General features: G+C 40.0%; 1 protein-coding gene across 4 annotated transcripts in view; it reads right to left on the bottom strand.

The window, feature by feature from the left end:
• Positions 1–18,116, bottom strand: part of SMAP1 (small ArfGAP 1) — a 152,644-nt gene that overhangs the window by 18,381 nt on the left and 116,147 nt on the right. For all 4 annotated transcript variants that reach the window (XM_087438791.1, XM_087438792.1, XM_087438793.1 and 1 more), the window contains one exon: positions 7,742–7,832. In XM_087438791.1, coding sequence (XP_087294917.1) covers positions 7,742–7,832 — 91 coding nt within the window. The remainder of the gene's footprint in view (positions 1–7,741; positions 7,833–18,116) is intronic.

Raw genomic sequence — 18,116 nt, 5'->3', positions numbered from 1 at the left:
CACAGCACTGCGAGTGTTACTGTGCTAGGTGCTTCACGTTTATCTGTTCGTTTATTCTCATCATCAACCACAGAGGGGTTATTTGCATTTCCCAGATGGAGATGCTAGAGCCCAGACAAAACACAGGTGCTGCCTCTAAATCCAGTGCTCATCTTATAACATAATGCTGCCAGCTATCAATTTGACGAATGGGTCCCATGTCTTAGAGTTTTATTTTCTATCACAGCTCATCATAGTGTGATCATTAAGAACATGGGCCTGGCTCTGTAATCTACTGGCTCTGTGACTTTGGGCAACTTATTTAACTTCTCTGTGCCTCAGTTTCTTCATCTGTAAAATGTAAATAATGGTAGTTCACCAACCTCAGGGCCGTTGCAAAGATTCAATGAATAAACATCTGTAAACACACAAAACAGTGCCTGGCACATAGTAAGCACTATCTGTTTCTTAGTTAGGGTAACAAGATACCGATTTAATGAATACTTGAATCAAACACCTTGGTTTGGTTCATCTTAAGAGCTGAGACTAGACTTTGGAGTCAGACAGACCTAGGTTTCAGTCCCAGTTCTACTGTCCAGAGGCTGCGCCTTGGAATTAACTTTTGTTAGCTTCGGTTTTCTTGTCTGTTAAAAACAAAAAGGAAAAAGGTGCGTGTGTGTGTGTAAAACACTCTCCACCCTCCATGGCTGTTGTGTGATGACACGCACCTGTGCCAGGTACTACGGCCACCGAAGCCCCATGGGGCGCTCCCTGCTGGCAAAGCCCACCTCCCGCTCTAGAGGTTGAATACTGTTTCCTCGCCCCTCCTGCAACCAGAGTGAGGACACATAATCCAGTTCTGACCAGGGGACCCTGAGAACTCTGCTGGGGGAATTCTCTGGAAAAAAGTTTTCCTTCCTGAGAAAAGAAACTTGTGAAGAAAAACCATCCTCTGGATGTGGCTCTGGGAGGATGAAGTGCACCACCCATCTGTTGACACAAGGGCACAAGCCTGAAGACTGAAGCCAGTGCTGGGATGAGGGTGGCAGGATGGGAAGAAGAAAGAGGAGCCTGGCTCCTCACCTCCGTTCCACCCTGCTCGGCCCTGAATCCTCACGCCTCCAGACTCACCAGTAACTAGATGTCCTTCCGTTTAAGCCACTTTCAAGCTTTCCGTTACTTGCAATCAGAAGCGGCCTCATTCACAGGTCATTTTCACTCCTTTCAACACCTGAATATAGTAGGCCCCCTAATCCACAGTTTCGCTTTACATGGTTTTTGCTTTACACGGTTTCAGTTACCTGCAGTCAACTGTGGTCTGAAAATATTAGATAGGAATGCCAGAAATACACAATTCATAAGCTTTAAATTGCATGCCCTTCTGAGCAGCATGATGAAATCTCTCGCCGTCCTGCTCCATCCCGCCCAGATGTGACTCATCCTTTGTCCAGGGGATCCACGCTGTACACACCACTCACCTGTGAGTCACATCTCAGTTACCAGCTCAACTGTCGAGGTATCGCAGTGCTTGTGTTCAAATAACTCTTATTTTACTTAATAACGGCCCCAAAGCACAAAAGCAGTAATGCTGGCAATTCAGATATGCCGGAGAGAGGGGTAAGAGCTTCCTTTAGGTGAAAAGGTGAACGTTCTCCACTTAATAAGGAAAGAAAAAAATTGTATGCCGAGATTGCTAAGATCTACGGTAACTTTTATTACAGTATATTGTTATAACTGTTCTATTTTGTTATGTTATTGCTATTAATCTCTAACCCTGCCTAATTTATAAATTAAACTTTATCATAGGTATGTATGTGTAAGAAAAACCATAGTACAGACAGGGTTTGGTACTATGCACAGTTTCAGCCATCTACTGGGGTCTTGGACTGTATCCCCCGCAGATAAGGGGGAATGACTGTCTTCTCTCTTTGCTGTCCTGTCCATCAGCACAGTCTTGAGAGGTTCTGTGCTATTTCAGACTACCAAGAAGCTGCCCCTTCCTGCTCGCCTCTCAAGTCTGCGACATCACCTGTCTCTGGCGCCAGTCCTCTGACCTGCCTAGTCACGTCCCTTTCGCTTCTCCCTAGCATGGACTCAGGACCATCTGCAAGGGTCTGCCTACTGCCAGTTCTCTTACAGCAATATATTCACCTACCTGCATTTTTTTTCCTCCACAGGTGTGACTACACAAAAACAAAACCAATTCCTAAGACGTCCTTTTTGAAAGTTCATTGAACATACTCCTCTGAGCAGAAGCAATACAAGTTTTCATTAGGTTTTAAATCATATCTGAAAAACGTAACAGACTATAAAATTACTTGGGCCACTTGTGCTGGAGTGTTGAGGGGTGTGTACACAGCTGCACAAGCACCCTCCTGACCTGGTCCATGCACAGCTCACAGGACTTTTCCTGGGGGGTTTTCCAGGGCCACTGCTGCTGAGTCCAGGATTCTCTCAGTCACCTCACTTCCAGACTGGTTTTATGTTATGGCATATGGACTCTGAAAAAGAGGAATTTCTCTGTGGGAATTCTCTGCTCTAGAGATAAGCAGAGTGCTTTCTGTGGGTGTTCTATCCTTTAGTTTGTTTTTGTCCAGGAAATCACTGAGAATCAAAAAAAGAGTAATGCATTCATCTCTCTCATTAAACTGGAGTGTACGTTACTAATTAAGTAGGTTATATACTGATAACTGTGTTTAACTAGCATTGTCAACCCATTTTAACTTGGCCATTGTAATAAGTTGAAGCTTTTATTTCCTGAAATACAAGCATGAATGAGAAAACTTTAAAACTTGCCCAAATCTACATGTTCCTTTAAGCTTCTCAATTAAGAAAAAACTGAGGGAACCTCTATCTACTTCTCTATATAATTCAGTATTTAAAATAAAACTTATAAAATATTTAGGCAGAAATGTCCCTAAAGTGAGTAAACGTAAGAACAGATCATTTTATTTAAGCAGTGAATACACCCCTGAGCTAGACTTTCATTAGCAAGATCATACTTGATTCTTTGTGAGATGGCTCCTAGAGCCCTGAGAGACACAGCGAGGTCCACCCCCATCACACACACCCTCTGTGCCTGACAGGACTGCGGGTCATAGCCTCCTGACGAGGGGCCCGGCTGCTCTGCAGTGTCTGCAGTGTGCACACAGTGCAGGGACCGCCACAAGACAGAAACCCCGCAGGAGGGCTTTCCACCTTTGGTGAAAGATGGAACTGAAACCTTAAGGTCATGTCTAACACCAGCAATTTGTGATTCTTCTCAAGCCTTAAGCTTAGAGCATGCCCTCACCCTTGAAGATTCTATTCTCAAACAGGGTCTTCCACAGGAAAAAAAAAGCACTGCTGAACGCCAGTATTAGTCTGGGGGGATTATCCTAACCAGACTGCTAAGCAGTCTGTCAGCTTTTATCATGTAAAACTAAGTAAAAATCGGGGCCGGCCCGGTGGCGCAAGCGGTTAAGTGCGCGTGCTCCGCTGCAGCGGCCCGGGGTTCGCTGGTTCGGATCCCGGGCGCGCACCGACGCACTGCTTGGCAAGCCATGCTGTGGCAGCGTCCCATATAAAGTGGAGGAAGATGGGCACAGATGTTAGCCCAGGGCCGTCGTCCTCAGCAAAAAAAGAGGAGGATTGGCGGATGTTAGCACAGGGCTGATCTCCTCACAAAAAAAAAAAAAAAAACTAAGTAAAAATCAACAAAGAATGGACACTAGCATAATTCCCAGTCCTGGACTAACTACACAAGTAGGCGCATGAAGAGCAGCCCCCACATGCCCTAGAAGCTGATTTCCATTCTCTTCTAACATAGGAGGTACACATTCAAGTCAAGATGGGTCTGTGTTGGAGTCTGATTCGAGTCTTTGGCATTCAGGAATTGTGCAGTCTGGCCCTTAGTTAAGGGGGGGGCCCAAGATCTTAGGTTATTTCCAAGACTAGAGGGCAGGTAATAACCAAGAATCTGACCCCACTTCTGGTATCAGAGAGTAAAACACTGACTAAATAGTATTTCCACAGGCTTCAAACGCAAATCAACATCTAAATGTGAAGCAGTTCTTGCAGGTACCGCCAGGAACACAAAGCCGAGGTCAGCACACTACAGCCCACTGCTTGTTTTTAAAGTTTACTGGGACACAGCCACATGCATTCATTTATGTATCTGTTTATGGCTACCTGCACATTACAACGGGAGAGGCGAGCAGTTGCAACAGAGACCATACAGCCTGCAAAGCCCAAAGTATTGGGCCCTTTTCAGAAAAAAATTGCTGACCCTTGCTAACAAGTATACAGAGAGCATTTTATGTTCGACCCTGGGATGGGGAGTGGATCAGGAACAGTGAGCTGAAGAAAATGTTTAGCCTGAGTCACCAGGTTTAAAGAGAGAGCATGGGCTCACCAAAGTCCCATGTAAAGAGAAGATCAAATTACTAAAATGAGATCGTACCCATGACCCTATTATGAGCCTATCAATAGTGATCCCAAATACAAACTGTAAACTCGTGGTTTGTGGCCCTCTGTGGCTGAAATAACTCTGTGGGGATTTGCTCTGTATTTTCTGCAAATGTTTTAAGTCAATGCCTGTTCTGGTCTCACTCATATGAGGATATGCTGTCATACTTGCATGACCACAAATCATACTTCCAAGTACCTGCTCCCTACTCCCCATCATGTTTCAATTTACAGGGGAAAACCAAAGTCCCATTAAGGAGAGAGATATGCTTACAAGCAGAAAAATAGTCTGCTGCCCACGGCAGACACCAATACTCAATCCTGATTTAAGACCACTGTTTGTTTTGAGCTGGAAGGGACCTTTGATTCTCTGTGGTCCCCTGGACTTTCATGAACTCATCAAATCTCATGCTTAACAGAGCTTTAGAAAAAAAAGGTCTGAAAATATTTTTTAAAATAATTTTATTTAGGATATTGATAAGCAGCAGGAGTGAAGAGTAGCATGTGCTCTGGGTAACACACCTCCGTTTCCTGCTGCTAAAACTGCATCGGCCAGATATTCCTCTTTCTGACCTCACCTCCCACCCGACACCTCTGGAACTCTTCCAATGTCTGATCTAAAACTGTCAGTCACCAGCAAAACCCCCTATATATCCTTAACCTCTTCTTCAAACGTTCCCTTCCCCTTCCAGTCCTTAATGAACCTCAGTTCTCCCCTAAAGACAGTGTTTCCTGAAGCTCTCCCATTGTCTAAGAGAACGGTCTCAGCAGACCCACAGACCCATGCATGAGGAAAATAAAGGTTAACTGATGCAATCCACTGAGATTCTGGAATTGTTTGCTATGCAGCATGGGCACCAATGGCTGACTGACTGTCATGGAAACTGATACCAGAAGAGCTATCAGCTCTATCAGCAAACCCTAAAATCTGTGGTACTGACTTTGAGACCAGGCAGCATTAGACAAGTAAACCCTTATAGGAGCTGGAAAAATGGAGACATAATATGCAACAGTGAAACCGTTGGTAAGCAGTTCCCAGCAACAACCTGGAAGGTAGGAAACATCAAATGAAGTTCTAGCAGAGAGGCCTCAGCTGACCCACAGACCTGAGAGTAAGAGAATAAATGTTGACTGACATGGCTGTTGAGCGCGGGGGGTTGTTTACTAGGCAACATGACTGCAGCAACAGCTGAGTGTCTAAGGCCGGTCACTCCATCTGTCTACAGTCCCCGTCCCCTCCTTGCTATTCAAGACATTGCTACAGCAATTTTCATTGCCCTGAAGCATCCGATTTGCTTCTTCTACAGGCTCATTCTCAAAGGTAAACATCCTCTAATTTCAGCGGGTCAGCAAATCCTTGGGCTCTATCTTTAAGATAGACCCGGAACTTGACTGCTTCTTATCACCTCGATGCCGCCACCTACTCTAAGCCAATGCCGTCTCTCAATTCTATTATTGTAACAGCTTCTGTTCTGGTCTCCCTGCTTGCAGCCTTGCCCTGCTACAACCTATTCTTGACAGTGCAGCTACAACAATTATTTAAAAGCTCAAGTCAGATCATGTGCTTCTTTGCTCAAATCCTTCCCATGTGTTTCCAGGTCACTCAGCGTAGAAGGCGAAGTCTGTCACTATCTGCCTGCCTCCCTCCTCACCCCTGCTCCTCTTCTCCACCACTGCTCTTCCTCAGACCACCCCGCTCCAGCTCACCGTCATCCTTGTGGTCCTTGCACACGGCAGGGAAGCTGCTACTGCAGAGCCTCTGCACTTGTGCTCAACTCAGAATGCTCTTGCCCACACGTCCGGACAGCCACAACTCTCTGAGTCTCTGCTCCACCGATATCTCAGTGAGCCCCCGCCCCCGGCCACCCTATTTAAAATTACAACCACTCATTTTTGTTTTCTTTTCTCTATAGCACTGACCATATGTGATCCATGAGATATTTTACTTAACTGTTTAATCACCATCTCCCCAGATAGAATGAAAGCTCTCAGAGTCAGGTATTTTATCTGTTTCTTTTCACAGCTATCTCCCTAGTGCCTACAATGGTGCCTGGACACACAACAGACACTTAACAGACATTTGCTGAATCAACGCATGAGCCTGTAGGATAAGAGGCAGGTCTAGTATATCTTATACTTCTAAGTTACGAGAAAATCAACCAGGCTCTTAGAACGGAAAGGAAACACTGCAGTCAGGACAAAGATACACACAGTTTTAGTAAGATATTTTCTTACTTTGGTAATAAGCCTTTTTTCTTTTCTCATTTACAGCAAAGGAAATAAAATACAGAAATTATGATGACTAGAATTCAATATAATTATATTTAGTGCCCCTGGACTGAAGCCCTATTTTCAAAATTTCAGTTTTTTTTTTATATTTCTAATGTATTACTTATTTTCACCATCACAGAAGATTTTTACCTCCTGGGAGTGTATTTGCATGACATACTAGCTTCCTAAGAAATGAATAAAACATTCACCCATGTTCTTAAAACAGAAAACAGTTTACTCAATAAGAACTACGTCAATTTTTAGAAAAACAGTAATGAAGTTCAACTGTACCCTTCAACTATCTTTTATTCTTCTCTTTTGTTAATCTTTCTCCAAACTAAAAAAGAAATTTTTTTAATTAATTACTGCTCTAAGGCTTAGATGTTACTAGAAATAACCATTTATCAAGTTATTTTAGAAGGAAGAGGAGCAAACTGTAAGACGAGCTGACAATATTTGTAGATAAGCACAGTGCGAGCACTCCTTGAACGAAGCCTATTTACCAGACAACATATATCTGTCAACCACGAGAAGAAATATGACATTATTGTCATCAGATATGTGAAATGAATCTAGCCACTAGATCTAAGTATGAAGCGTATTGCTTCAGTTAACCAAAATTAAATTTTATTTTAAACCAGCACATTTTACAATAAGGCTACCCTGGAATTATTTTGTTAAGGGAACCCACCCCCACCACCCCAAGAAAAACTAAAAGAGAGAGAGAGAGAAGAAAAAAGAATCTCTTTTTCATTTTAAGTGTGGCAATGTCACAGTCTACCAAGCCTTTGAAGATTACTTTGATATCTCCTCTTTCCCCAAGGAACTCATTACTCGTATTTCAGTGAAGACGGTGTGACAGACACTAGCTCTTTTAATAAAGATTTACTTTTTTGTGGGAACTTGGCAAACAAATCATACCATTTTCAAATTCAGTTAACAGGTATCGTTTGGCATATTGACAAGAAAGCCATCGTATTCATTTCAAATCAAGGTTTCAATTGTTTTGTAACTCTAATGGTGACTAGCGTTTTTTATTACTTACCGAGTCCCAAAAGATCAACCGTGTGCTCTGCAGCCTTCTTAGGGCTGGTACTTTTTTTAGGCTCCACCTGCTGATCTTCTTTCTTCTGCAGCTTTAAAGTAAATAATCAGATTTATTAATTTTTCTTTAATAAATCAAACAAGCTTTTAACCCTCAATTAATTTTGTGTATTTTTGACGTAATGAAGCATATGAGGCATGGTGTAATGAAGCCTACAGCATTTATTACTATATAAAAAACAAGCAAATATGATCATTGAACTTGAAATGACAAACCTTACTTATTCAGACCCCAAAATCATGAATATACACATTTAATCTTAATGTCATTATTCTTAATCATTAAATCCTTTATGTGAAATTATATTTTTTTAAGAGCTGCATTTCATAGTATTTGCCAGTTACTGTTAACGCGTGTCTGTTGGCAGAGGTCGGTCGGGCAGGCCTTGGCGTCTCCATGAGCACACTGTCACCCTCCCCTCATCCACACTGCTGACAAGTGAGACTTCACTGCACCAAGAAAAGCCTAATGAAATGTTATTTGATATAGGTTTTCCTGCTGAGTGTACACTAGCAGTTACATTTTATATATAATATTCTTCTAGTTCTCAGGAGCCCAAGTCACAGAGACACATTCCAAACTCTCTTTCTCATTCTTATTTATACAAAAAATGTGTAGGACAGGATGAAAAGACCTACATCTACTGGATTCTCAACTCGAGAGCCTACTTCTCCATTTCTTTATTGAGGTTTAATTGACACATAGCATTATATTAGTTTCAGGCATACAACATGACGACACGAGATTTGTATATACTGCACAAGGATCACCACAATAAGTCTGGTTAACATCCATTACCATACACTGTTACAAAATTTTATTTTCTTGTGATGAAAACTTTTAAGATCTACTCAATCCACTCTCTTAGCAACTTTCAAATATACAATACAGAATTATTAACTATAGCTGTACATTACACCCCCAGGACTTATTTATTTTATAGCTGGAAGTTTGTACTTTTTAACTTCCTTCTTCCATTTCACCCAATCCCACCCCTGCCTCTGGTAACCACCAATCTGTCTGTTCTTTGTACCTATGAGCTCGGGGGTTTTTTTGTGTACGTGGGGTTTTTTGTTTTGGTTTTGTTGGTTTTTTTTTTAGATTCCACATATAAGCGAGATCACATGGTACTTGTCTTTCTCTGTCTGACTTATTTCACTTAGCATGATGCCTTCAGGGTCCATCCGTGTTGTCACGAATAGCAAGATTTCATTCTTTTTTATGGCTGAATGATATTCCATTGAATACACAGCCTACCTCTCTTAAACCGAGAAAACAAAGCATTCATTCATTCTTTTCTCAAACCATTCCTACAAGATTATTGCTTCTACAACTACACACAACTCCCTTAGTTGTTATAAGAGTTCATTTTTTGTTGGCTATACAGATATATAATTTCTAAGAACATACATCTACCCTCACTTGTTTTTAGTCACTACTATCTCCTCAGAATTATTTTTTTAACCAATTAGCCTACCATCACAGATATCAATTCTTTAATAACCTTCTCAAACACAGAAATATCAGCCTATAATTATATATAATTCTCAGAAGTTTAACATAATCCATTTCACATTCTCTTTTACTTTTCAAACTCCAGTATAAGAAAGACCTACCTTCTCAGTAAAATAATTTCAAAGAAAGCATAGTTTGTAGTAGCAAAGTAAGCAATTCTTTTCAACTGAATAGTTAAACTGCTGGAATTTCCTTCCTTTTTTTCCTTAACTGGAGAGCCTGTGTTAATATAAACACCTGATCTGCAAGAGAATCTGAGGATTAAGTGGCCATAAGCACACACTGCAAATATTCCTGGGCAGGATCCGGAAGCTTCCTGGGGCAGGTCTTCACTGGGCACACCCCCGCCTGCAGTACTCTGGATATTAAGGTCTGAGTGTCTTATGCTCAGTAGGCATTTAAAAATCTAGTCCCTGATTTACTTTAAAATCAGAAAGCCTTTTAAAGTTGAAAATAAATTTAACGAAAAGACAACCTAACAATTGGGAGAAGATATTTGCAAACCATACTTCTGATAAGGGCTTAATCTCCAAAATATATAAAGAACTCATGCATCTCAGCAACAAAAAAACTACCAACCCAATTAAAAAATGGGCAAAAGACCTGAAAAGACATTTCTCCAAAGAAGATATACAGATGGCCAACAGACACATGAAAAGATGTTCAAAATCACTAACTATCAGGGAAATGTAAATCAAAACTACAATGAGATATCACCTCACGCCCGTCAGAATGGCTATAATTAACAAGACAGGAAACAACATGTGTTGGAGAGGATGTGAAGAGAAGGGAACTCTCATACACTGCTGGTGGGAGTGCAAACTGGTGCAGCTGCTATGGAAAACAGTATGGAGATTCCTCAAAAAATCAACGATAGAACTACCATATGATCCAGCTATTCCACTGTTGGGTGTTTGTATCCAAAGAACTTGAAAACACCAATTTGCAAAGGTACATGCACCCCTGTGTTCATTGCAGCCTTATTCACGATAGCCAAGACTTGGAAGCAACCTAAGTGCCCATCAAGGGACGAATGGACAAAGAAGCTGTGGTATATATACACAATGGAATACTACTCAGCCATAAGAAACGACGAAATCCAGCCATTTGTGACAACATGGATGGACATTGAGGGTATAATGCAAACTGAAATAAGTCAGAGGGAGAAGGTCAAATACCGTATGATTTCCTTCATTAAGTAGTAGATAATAACAACAATAAACAAACATAGGGACAGAGATTGGATTGGTGGTTACCAGAGGGGAAGGGGGGAGGGAGGAGGGTGAAAGGGATAATTCGGTACATGTGTGTGGTGATGGGTTGTAATTAGTATTTTGGTGGTGAACATGATGTAGTCCATGCAGAAATAGAAGTACAATGATGTACACCTGAAATTTTTTACAATGTTATAAACCAATGTTACTGCAATAAACAAAACATTAAAAAAAAAAAAAAAAAAAAAAGAAGTTTAGCAAAAAAAAAAAGAAAATAAATTTAGATAACCTGGCCAAACTCATTCATTGTGCAAATTAACTGAGGCTAAGATATTATATGCCAAACAGAGATAGAATAACCGATTTTATTTTCTGTCCCTCAAATTAGAATTCTTTCTTTGGTGTAATATTTTACTGAAGCTTCTTCCATGGAAAGAAGCATGGAACAGAAACCAAACCTGTGAGGGGCTCCTTGCTATTCACTTTCTGCAGTCTAAGAATCTGGAACGTCTTCAGGCTAAAACGACTTCTTTTTATTTTTTTATTTTATTTTTTTATTTTTTTTTGTGAGGAAGATCAGCCCTGAGCTAACAACTGCCAATCCTCCTCTTTTTTTTTTTTTTTTTTGGCTGAGGAAGACTGGCCCTGGGCTAACATCCGTGCCCATCTTCCTCCACTTTATATGGGATGCCACCACAGCGTGGCCTGACAAGCGGTGCATCGGTGCGCACCCAGGATCCAAACCGGCAAACCCTGGGCGGCCACAGCAGAGTGCACACACTTAACTGCTTGCACCACCGGGCCAGCCCCTAAAATGATTTCTTTTTAAAAATTCAAATTCAAATTCTGGTTTGAGGGACCTTCCCAGCAAATTAGAACTACATTTTAAAATAGCTCTGAGTATGAAATTACCCTCACTGTTTGGAAGGGGGCGAAAAAGCTGAACGCAGCAATGTAGAGATCCTCTGGTAATCACTCCCACCCTCAGAACTCCTGCCAACAGTGGAAAGTATCTTTCCTTCCAGATGTCCACACATCTGCAAGTGTCGCAAGAGTTTCTCTTTTTCCTTAGATTTCAGTGCGTCTTAGTTTAAATGGGTGTTTGTCAACCACTTCCATCGGAAACTATATAACAGAGAACATGTATATCTATGCAGGGTGAAGAGAAATTTGACAGCAAGAATAAAGGAAGAACCTAAAGAGAGTTTATCTGCAGGTGTGGCCCACAAGTGGGTTTTGAAATCTATTTTACAGATTACAACTAGAATTTTTTTTTTTTGGCATTTAAAAGAAAATGAAATAGAATAGAAAATAGAATGCACCACAAAGTAAAGGTAAGTATTCATGAATTGTTTTGCACATTTGTGACACACATGAGTGCCTGTGGGCTGGATCATAACGTACAAGATATTTCTTACCAGAGTCAGGGGCTGAGAAACACTGCTCTGAAGACAGTCTGCTCCTTTGCTCCTACGATGGGTCAACTACATGGGTGAGGAATGCCTGTGCCCTAAACCTTACCAACTACAGTCATGCGTCACGTACCAACATTTCAGTCAATGACAAACCGCATTACGATGGTGGTCCCATAAGATTGGTACCACACAGCCTAGGTGTGTAGCAGGCTAGAGCATCTAGGTTTGTAAAGGACACCCTACAATGCTCACACAACGATGAAATTGCCTAACAATGCATTTCTCAGAACATGTCCCCATTGTAAAGTGACACATGACTGTACTCCAAATAGAGATGGCTCTTCTAGATGGATTTCAACAATTTAGACATGAATTACCCTTATAGTTGGCATCTCAAAGGTTGTTCCACCAATCAAAAAGGCAAAAGAGTTGATTACTTTGTCTAGTATCCCTTCATCCTTAAATCCTGCTGAGCAGTATCATGAACATGTTGATGTGTGGCAGAGATAATTTCAGAGATCACTCTTCCATGTCTTCATAGTAATTCAAGTGCTGCCTTATAGACATTAGTGAGAGCTACAAAGACTGTATTCAGATGATACTCTTCTTTGCTCATAAATGTAAACATAAGAAATTAACCTATTTTTATTTTGAAACATATAAAGAGAAAATTCAAGGACAGATACACCAAAGGACCAAACTACACAGGTAAGGAATCATCCTGAAATAATAGCCAGAATAATACGTAATCTTTTAGAGCTAAATATCCATAAAAAGAGAGTAATTTTGTATACAACTTCTTCAAGTGACTTTCCAATAACAAAATTAATTCTCATTTATATTTACAATTATTTTTACAGATCTTTGTGTAAAATGATAGGAAGAAAGTATTTATTTTTTTAGTCTTGGCTGAGTTATCTAAAAATATAGACTTGGGGCATAAAAAAAATCTTTGCTTATATAGTGTCATTATGAGGGTTCAAAAAAACCTCTAAAACAATCTTCTAAATTGGGCAATCCTCTAAACAAGACAGACCCAATGTTTAAAAAAACACAAACTAAAAATATCTAGATATTGCATTTTATTCCATTATAATGTACATTTAAGCCCAATACTATCACCAATAAATTGAGAGGTAAAGCCTATTTCAGAAAGGTCCTACTTCTAGCCATAAAGTCATATCCACTGCTGAGGCTGCCCAATACTGCTATATTCTAAAGACTGACAAGACAGCTACGCAGTTTTTGACTGAGGAGGTAGATTATGGATGGTCTCAGATATTGGACTTAGAAGAGACAGTCAAAACAATAAATAATAAATCTCTTTACCACACTGCATAATCGAGCATTTCAAAAATGAAACATTTAAAATTATCAAAATCCAATCTAAGAAGTAAGACAGGAAGTTCGGAATAGTTTTCTTCTTGTCCCTCACTACAATTTCCATAGCAACAAGGCAAAGCAATGGCCTTTAAATCTCCCGGATCTCTCAAGAAGGGAGTAGATGCATTTGCCCTGGAAACTGCATTTATTTACCCCGAAAACCCTGTCTCATGGCCACTCTGAAGTCTACTTAGTTTCTATAGCAACACATACTTGTTGCTCTCTTTATTTACATAAAGAATTTATCTATAGATATAGATATAGATATATATTACCAGGTTAACGTCAGAGAAGAACTGTAAGTGGATTCCCAAAATGTATTCCAATTAAACACTTTGGTTAACAAATGGAAGTGTAATAGATTATGCCTTCCTGACAAGCTCTTCTAAAATGAAAAAATCTTCAAGAACATATCTGATTTCTACCAGACTTGCCTATAACACAAGTCCTATTTATCAAGTATTTTTAGGCTATAAAGATAGAAAACAAACAACAAAAATATTAACGTATAAACTATTAATCGTTACTTTTATTCTATAGCATACTAATTCTGTTGTACTTTGCAAAGAATAACAAGATAAGATTAAGATATCGGAAATATGGCTATCACATAAATATAAAGTACATAATTTCTTGAAGTCAAATTTTGGAAGACTTAAGAATGACAATACTATTATCTTGTTAGGATTTTGGGGCAGGGATATAATCAAGTGTGATAACAGTAAACCAAGACCTTAACAACTACATTTTCCCTCATATAACTGTCACCCTTTTGATATTTCACACTCAGCTCAAACATGTCAAGCAGTCTGAATAGAATCATTCTACTTTAAATTTCCTGACACTTAAAACATCACATATGGAATTTGCCTTTTAATAAGGGAGGAATGCAGTTGACTGTGAGTGGATAAAATTAGGCAATCTAGGGGCTGGCCAGGTGGTGCAAGCGCTCCACTGCAGCGGCCCGGGGTTCGCCGGTTTGGATCCCGGGTGCACACCGACGCACCGCTTGTCAAGCCATGCTGTGGCGGCGTCCCATATAAAGTAGCGGAGGATGGGCACGGATGTTAGCCCAGGGCCAGTCTTCCTCAGCAAAAAGAGGAAGGATTGGCAGATGTTAGCTCAGGGCTGATCTTCCTCACAAAAAAAAAAAAAAAAAAATTAGGCAATCTATAATTTATTAAACAAAATTTTCTAACAAGTAAGAACATCAGTCCACTTAGATAAAGCAATTTTATAAAATGTAATTTCCTTAGATTCATATTGAGCAGATGTTTCTTTCAAATTATTAAAACCTTTATTAGTGGAAGCTGCCCTAGCCAATCTTCTCCTAATTTATAACACTACTCCACAGAATATAACTGAATCAAAAACAACTTAGTTTCCAAATTCTATAGTTACTACCATTTCCTTCCCCTTTAAATAACAGAAATAACAGCTGAGCCTCTACAGTGTGATTCACTCTCCTTTGGTTGGCCAATCAATGTAGATAACAGTATTAATATATATTATAAGATTAAGGAAGCTAAACGACTTTCTAAGTTCTAAAAGTAATTATTCAAAATTTCCTTTAAAAACTGACTACATCTCAAATTATGCCTTAACTAGTTCATCTATCATTAGTTTCCTTTAACATTCATAGAATCATACAAGTAGAAGAGACATAAAACCTATTATGTTCAACTCTCTCCTTTGAAAGTAAAGATATTAGAGGGATATGATTTGTCCAAAGGCTCCACAATGCAGAGGCTAATCTCCTGACAGGGCTCCTTCCTCTGCCCATGATGCCTTTTCCTTAATAATTTCTATTTATTACAAATTAGATTCAAAAATAAATATTTACCCAATGCCTACTACATTCCTACTATACTGATGGCTATAATTACTATATATGTGTTTATATGTGTGCACTTTCACAACCAAATTATATACAACCCTGTTTAAAACTATTTTATGTGGGAAACAATTTTGCACATAACTCTTGTTTATTCCCAATATCTTATTTTGTTTAACTTATTCAAAATCTTATTAAAGTTTCCCTTTCTCTTCTTTACCATTCTTTATAATATACTTATAGATCTTTTTCACATTAATCTCTTAATATATTGTATACTCTGTTTCTGAATTTAATATTCTTTCTTTTTTTTTTAATGTTTTTATTTATTTTTTCCCCCCCCAAAGCCCCAGTAGATAGTTGTATGTCATAGTTGCACAGCCTTCTAGTTGCTGTATGTGGGACGCGGCCTCAGCATGGCCAGAGAAGCGGTGCGTCGGTGCACGCCCGGGATCCGAACCCGGGCCGCCAGTAGCGGAGCACGCGCACTTAACCGCTAAGCCACGGGGCCGGCCCTTAATAGTCTTTCTTAAATTGTATTTTTAGGGTTCAATTTAAAATTGTAATCTACATTTTATTTCCCCAATCATAGGGACACCTTTCAGTAAATGGCTCTCTATAGGGCCTAGAGACACTACAATCCCAAACAATACTTCACTGGGCTGGAGAAGTATCAAAGATTGATATAAATTTCAGAACAGGAAGGATCCTTAGAAGACACTTAGTTCATTATGTGATGCATAAAATACCTCTAATGTCTCTCTTACATGGCCAGTCTCTCTGTAAGAAAATTTTCCAGTATTACGGAATCATTGGCTATGAGCACACAGCATATTCTATATTTGGACAATGCTGAATATGAGAGTTTCCTCTTCAGGCAACTCGGCACATCCACCCACTTACCCCTCTGCTCCATGACACAGCCATGCAAAGAGCAAACAGAGAACAGAGAAAGTGGAGCAGCGACCCTCTCGGCAGCCATTCAGACCACTCGTTCACAGCAAGCCCTCAGTCATCTAAAATTCCCTGACATTTTCTTTTGTGCAAATATATTCAGGGTGCATATTCTGGGTGCATCTATTTCAGAATTTTACTTTTATCCAATTTGTTGGTATTTTGTGTTTAAGATATTCTGAGGATTTGATTCTGTCATGCAATGTTTTAACTAATCTTCATTACTTGGTCATTTGAAAATCTGACATTGATGTACTCAATTAATAAAAATGAAGAAAAGAACAAAGACCAGACCTGATCCCTGAAAAATGCAGCAAACTCCCTTGATACTGACATCAATGCTATTAATTGGACTTCTCCGAGTAAAGCTGTCCATCCAGCTCACAGTCTACCCTGCAATCTGATCAGGAGGCCCACCTGCGTACATCTTGACCAGAAGGATATCTAAAAATCTTGATCAATAGACTTAATCTGACAGGAACTGTTTGTTCTTAGTGATCCCATGCAGGCAACTAGTGTGCTAACACTTTGAAAAAAGAACTAAGCCATTAAAAAAGATCCCACTTAAATTTTGCATAGAATTCATCCTGACTAGTGATGTGGTTTATTGAGATGGGAGAGACAGCAGAATGAGAAGGACCAAGAATTCTGTTTTGGTCATGTTCAGTTTAAGACATCTGCTATGTGGAGAGGACAAGAAGGCCGCTGAATACATTTGTCTTGGGTTCTAAGGCGGAGTCAAGACTAGAGATACAGACTTGGGAGCTATCTGTGCGTCCTTGAGAGTTAAAGCTATGGCACTGGTTCAGGCATTCAGGTAGAGTAGAGTACAAAAGAAGGGAGCCCAGCACTGAACTAGGGTCCTACAACATTTTGGGATCTGGCAGAGGAGATGGAGCCTTTGTTGGACACTTACAAGGAACAGGCAACAATGTGAGAATCAAAACAGGAGACTGGGGTTCGTGAAAACCAAGACAAGAAAGTGCTTTAAGTAAGAGGGAGTAGCCATCTGTATAGGAAACTGATGAGAAGAAAGATAAAAACAGAAAAATCCACTGGATTTGGGAACACAGAGATAACTGGCGACCTTGATTTGAGGAGTGTCACGAGAGAGCTGCAAAAAGAAAGTGGAGTAGAATGCAATGAGGAGAAAACCTTGCGTAAGAAAGTGTAAACAATGACCAAAGATGGCTCTTTTCAAAAAGACTGGTAGCCAGAGGTGATAATAATTAGAGATAAGAAGATACAGTAGAAAGGAGATAACTGAGGGAGCAGGGGAGGGGATCAACAAGGACTAAAGCTGTTAAGTAAAATATTCAGAGCCCAGCTGGAGCAGCTGGTCTCTGGCAGGGGCAGGACCGTCCATTTCATCAAGAGGAAAGGGGCACAGACGTAACTGACTGTTTGGTGGTGGGAAAACGAAGGCATTCCCCCATGACTGCTATTTTCTCAGTCAAATATGAAGCAAAAACATTACTGAAATGGGGTGTGTAATATGTTTACAGAGAGAAGAGAAAAGCATGAAATAACCCTTTGGAAAACTAGAAAGCAAACATACCAGGAAAGAGGACAGTGTAATCGGACTGGAAGACAACACTGAACGCCCATTTGAGATCGCAGCCATGAACTGAAAGTGAGACCAGTCAGCAGACAGAGTTTCTGCTCAATTGAGGGCACGAAGTAGGACAACAATTGGGTTGAATCAGTACTTGCCAGACAGAAGTCCCACTGAGGGAGAGCAGGGTAGTCACAGAAGTGAGCAGAAGGAGACTATGGAATTTGTTATGTCCAGAGGACTATTTAAATCATTCCATTTTGAGGCACACAGGTCAACATCTTCAGCAATTTTCTCTTCTTTGCTTGTTAACCGGCTTACCTCTACCAAATCCTCATTTGACAGTGGCACTGCAAATAATTAGAGCAGTGTTCCAACAACATTATCTACTTGAAATCTTTTCATATTATTACTCAACTGCAGTGACTGGATTTCTCAATAAAGA

The sequence above is a fragment of the Ceratotherium simum genome, chromosome 13 (genome assembly GCF_057802395.1).
Source record: "Ceratotherium simum simum isolate JZ-2026a chromosome 13, ASM5780239v1, whole genome shotgun sequence".
NCBI lineage: Eukaryota > Metazoa > Chordata > Mammalia > Perissodactyla > Rhinocerotidae > Ceratotherium > Ceratotherium simum.
Note: the sequence above shows the minus strand (reverse complement) of the source record. Positions and strands in the feature narration are given on the sequence as shown.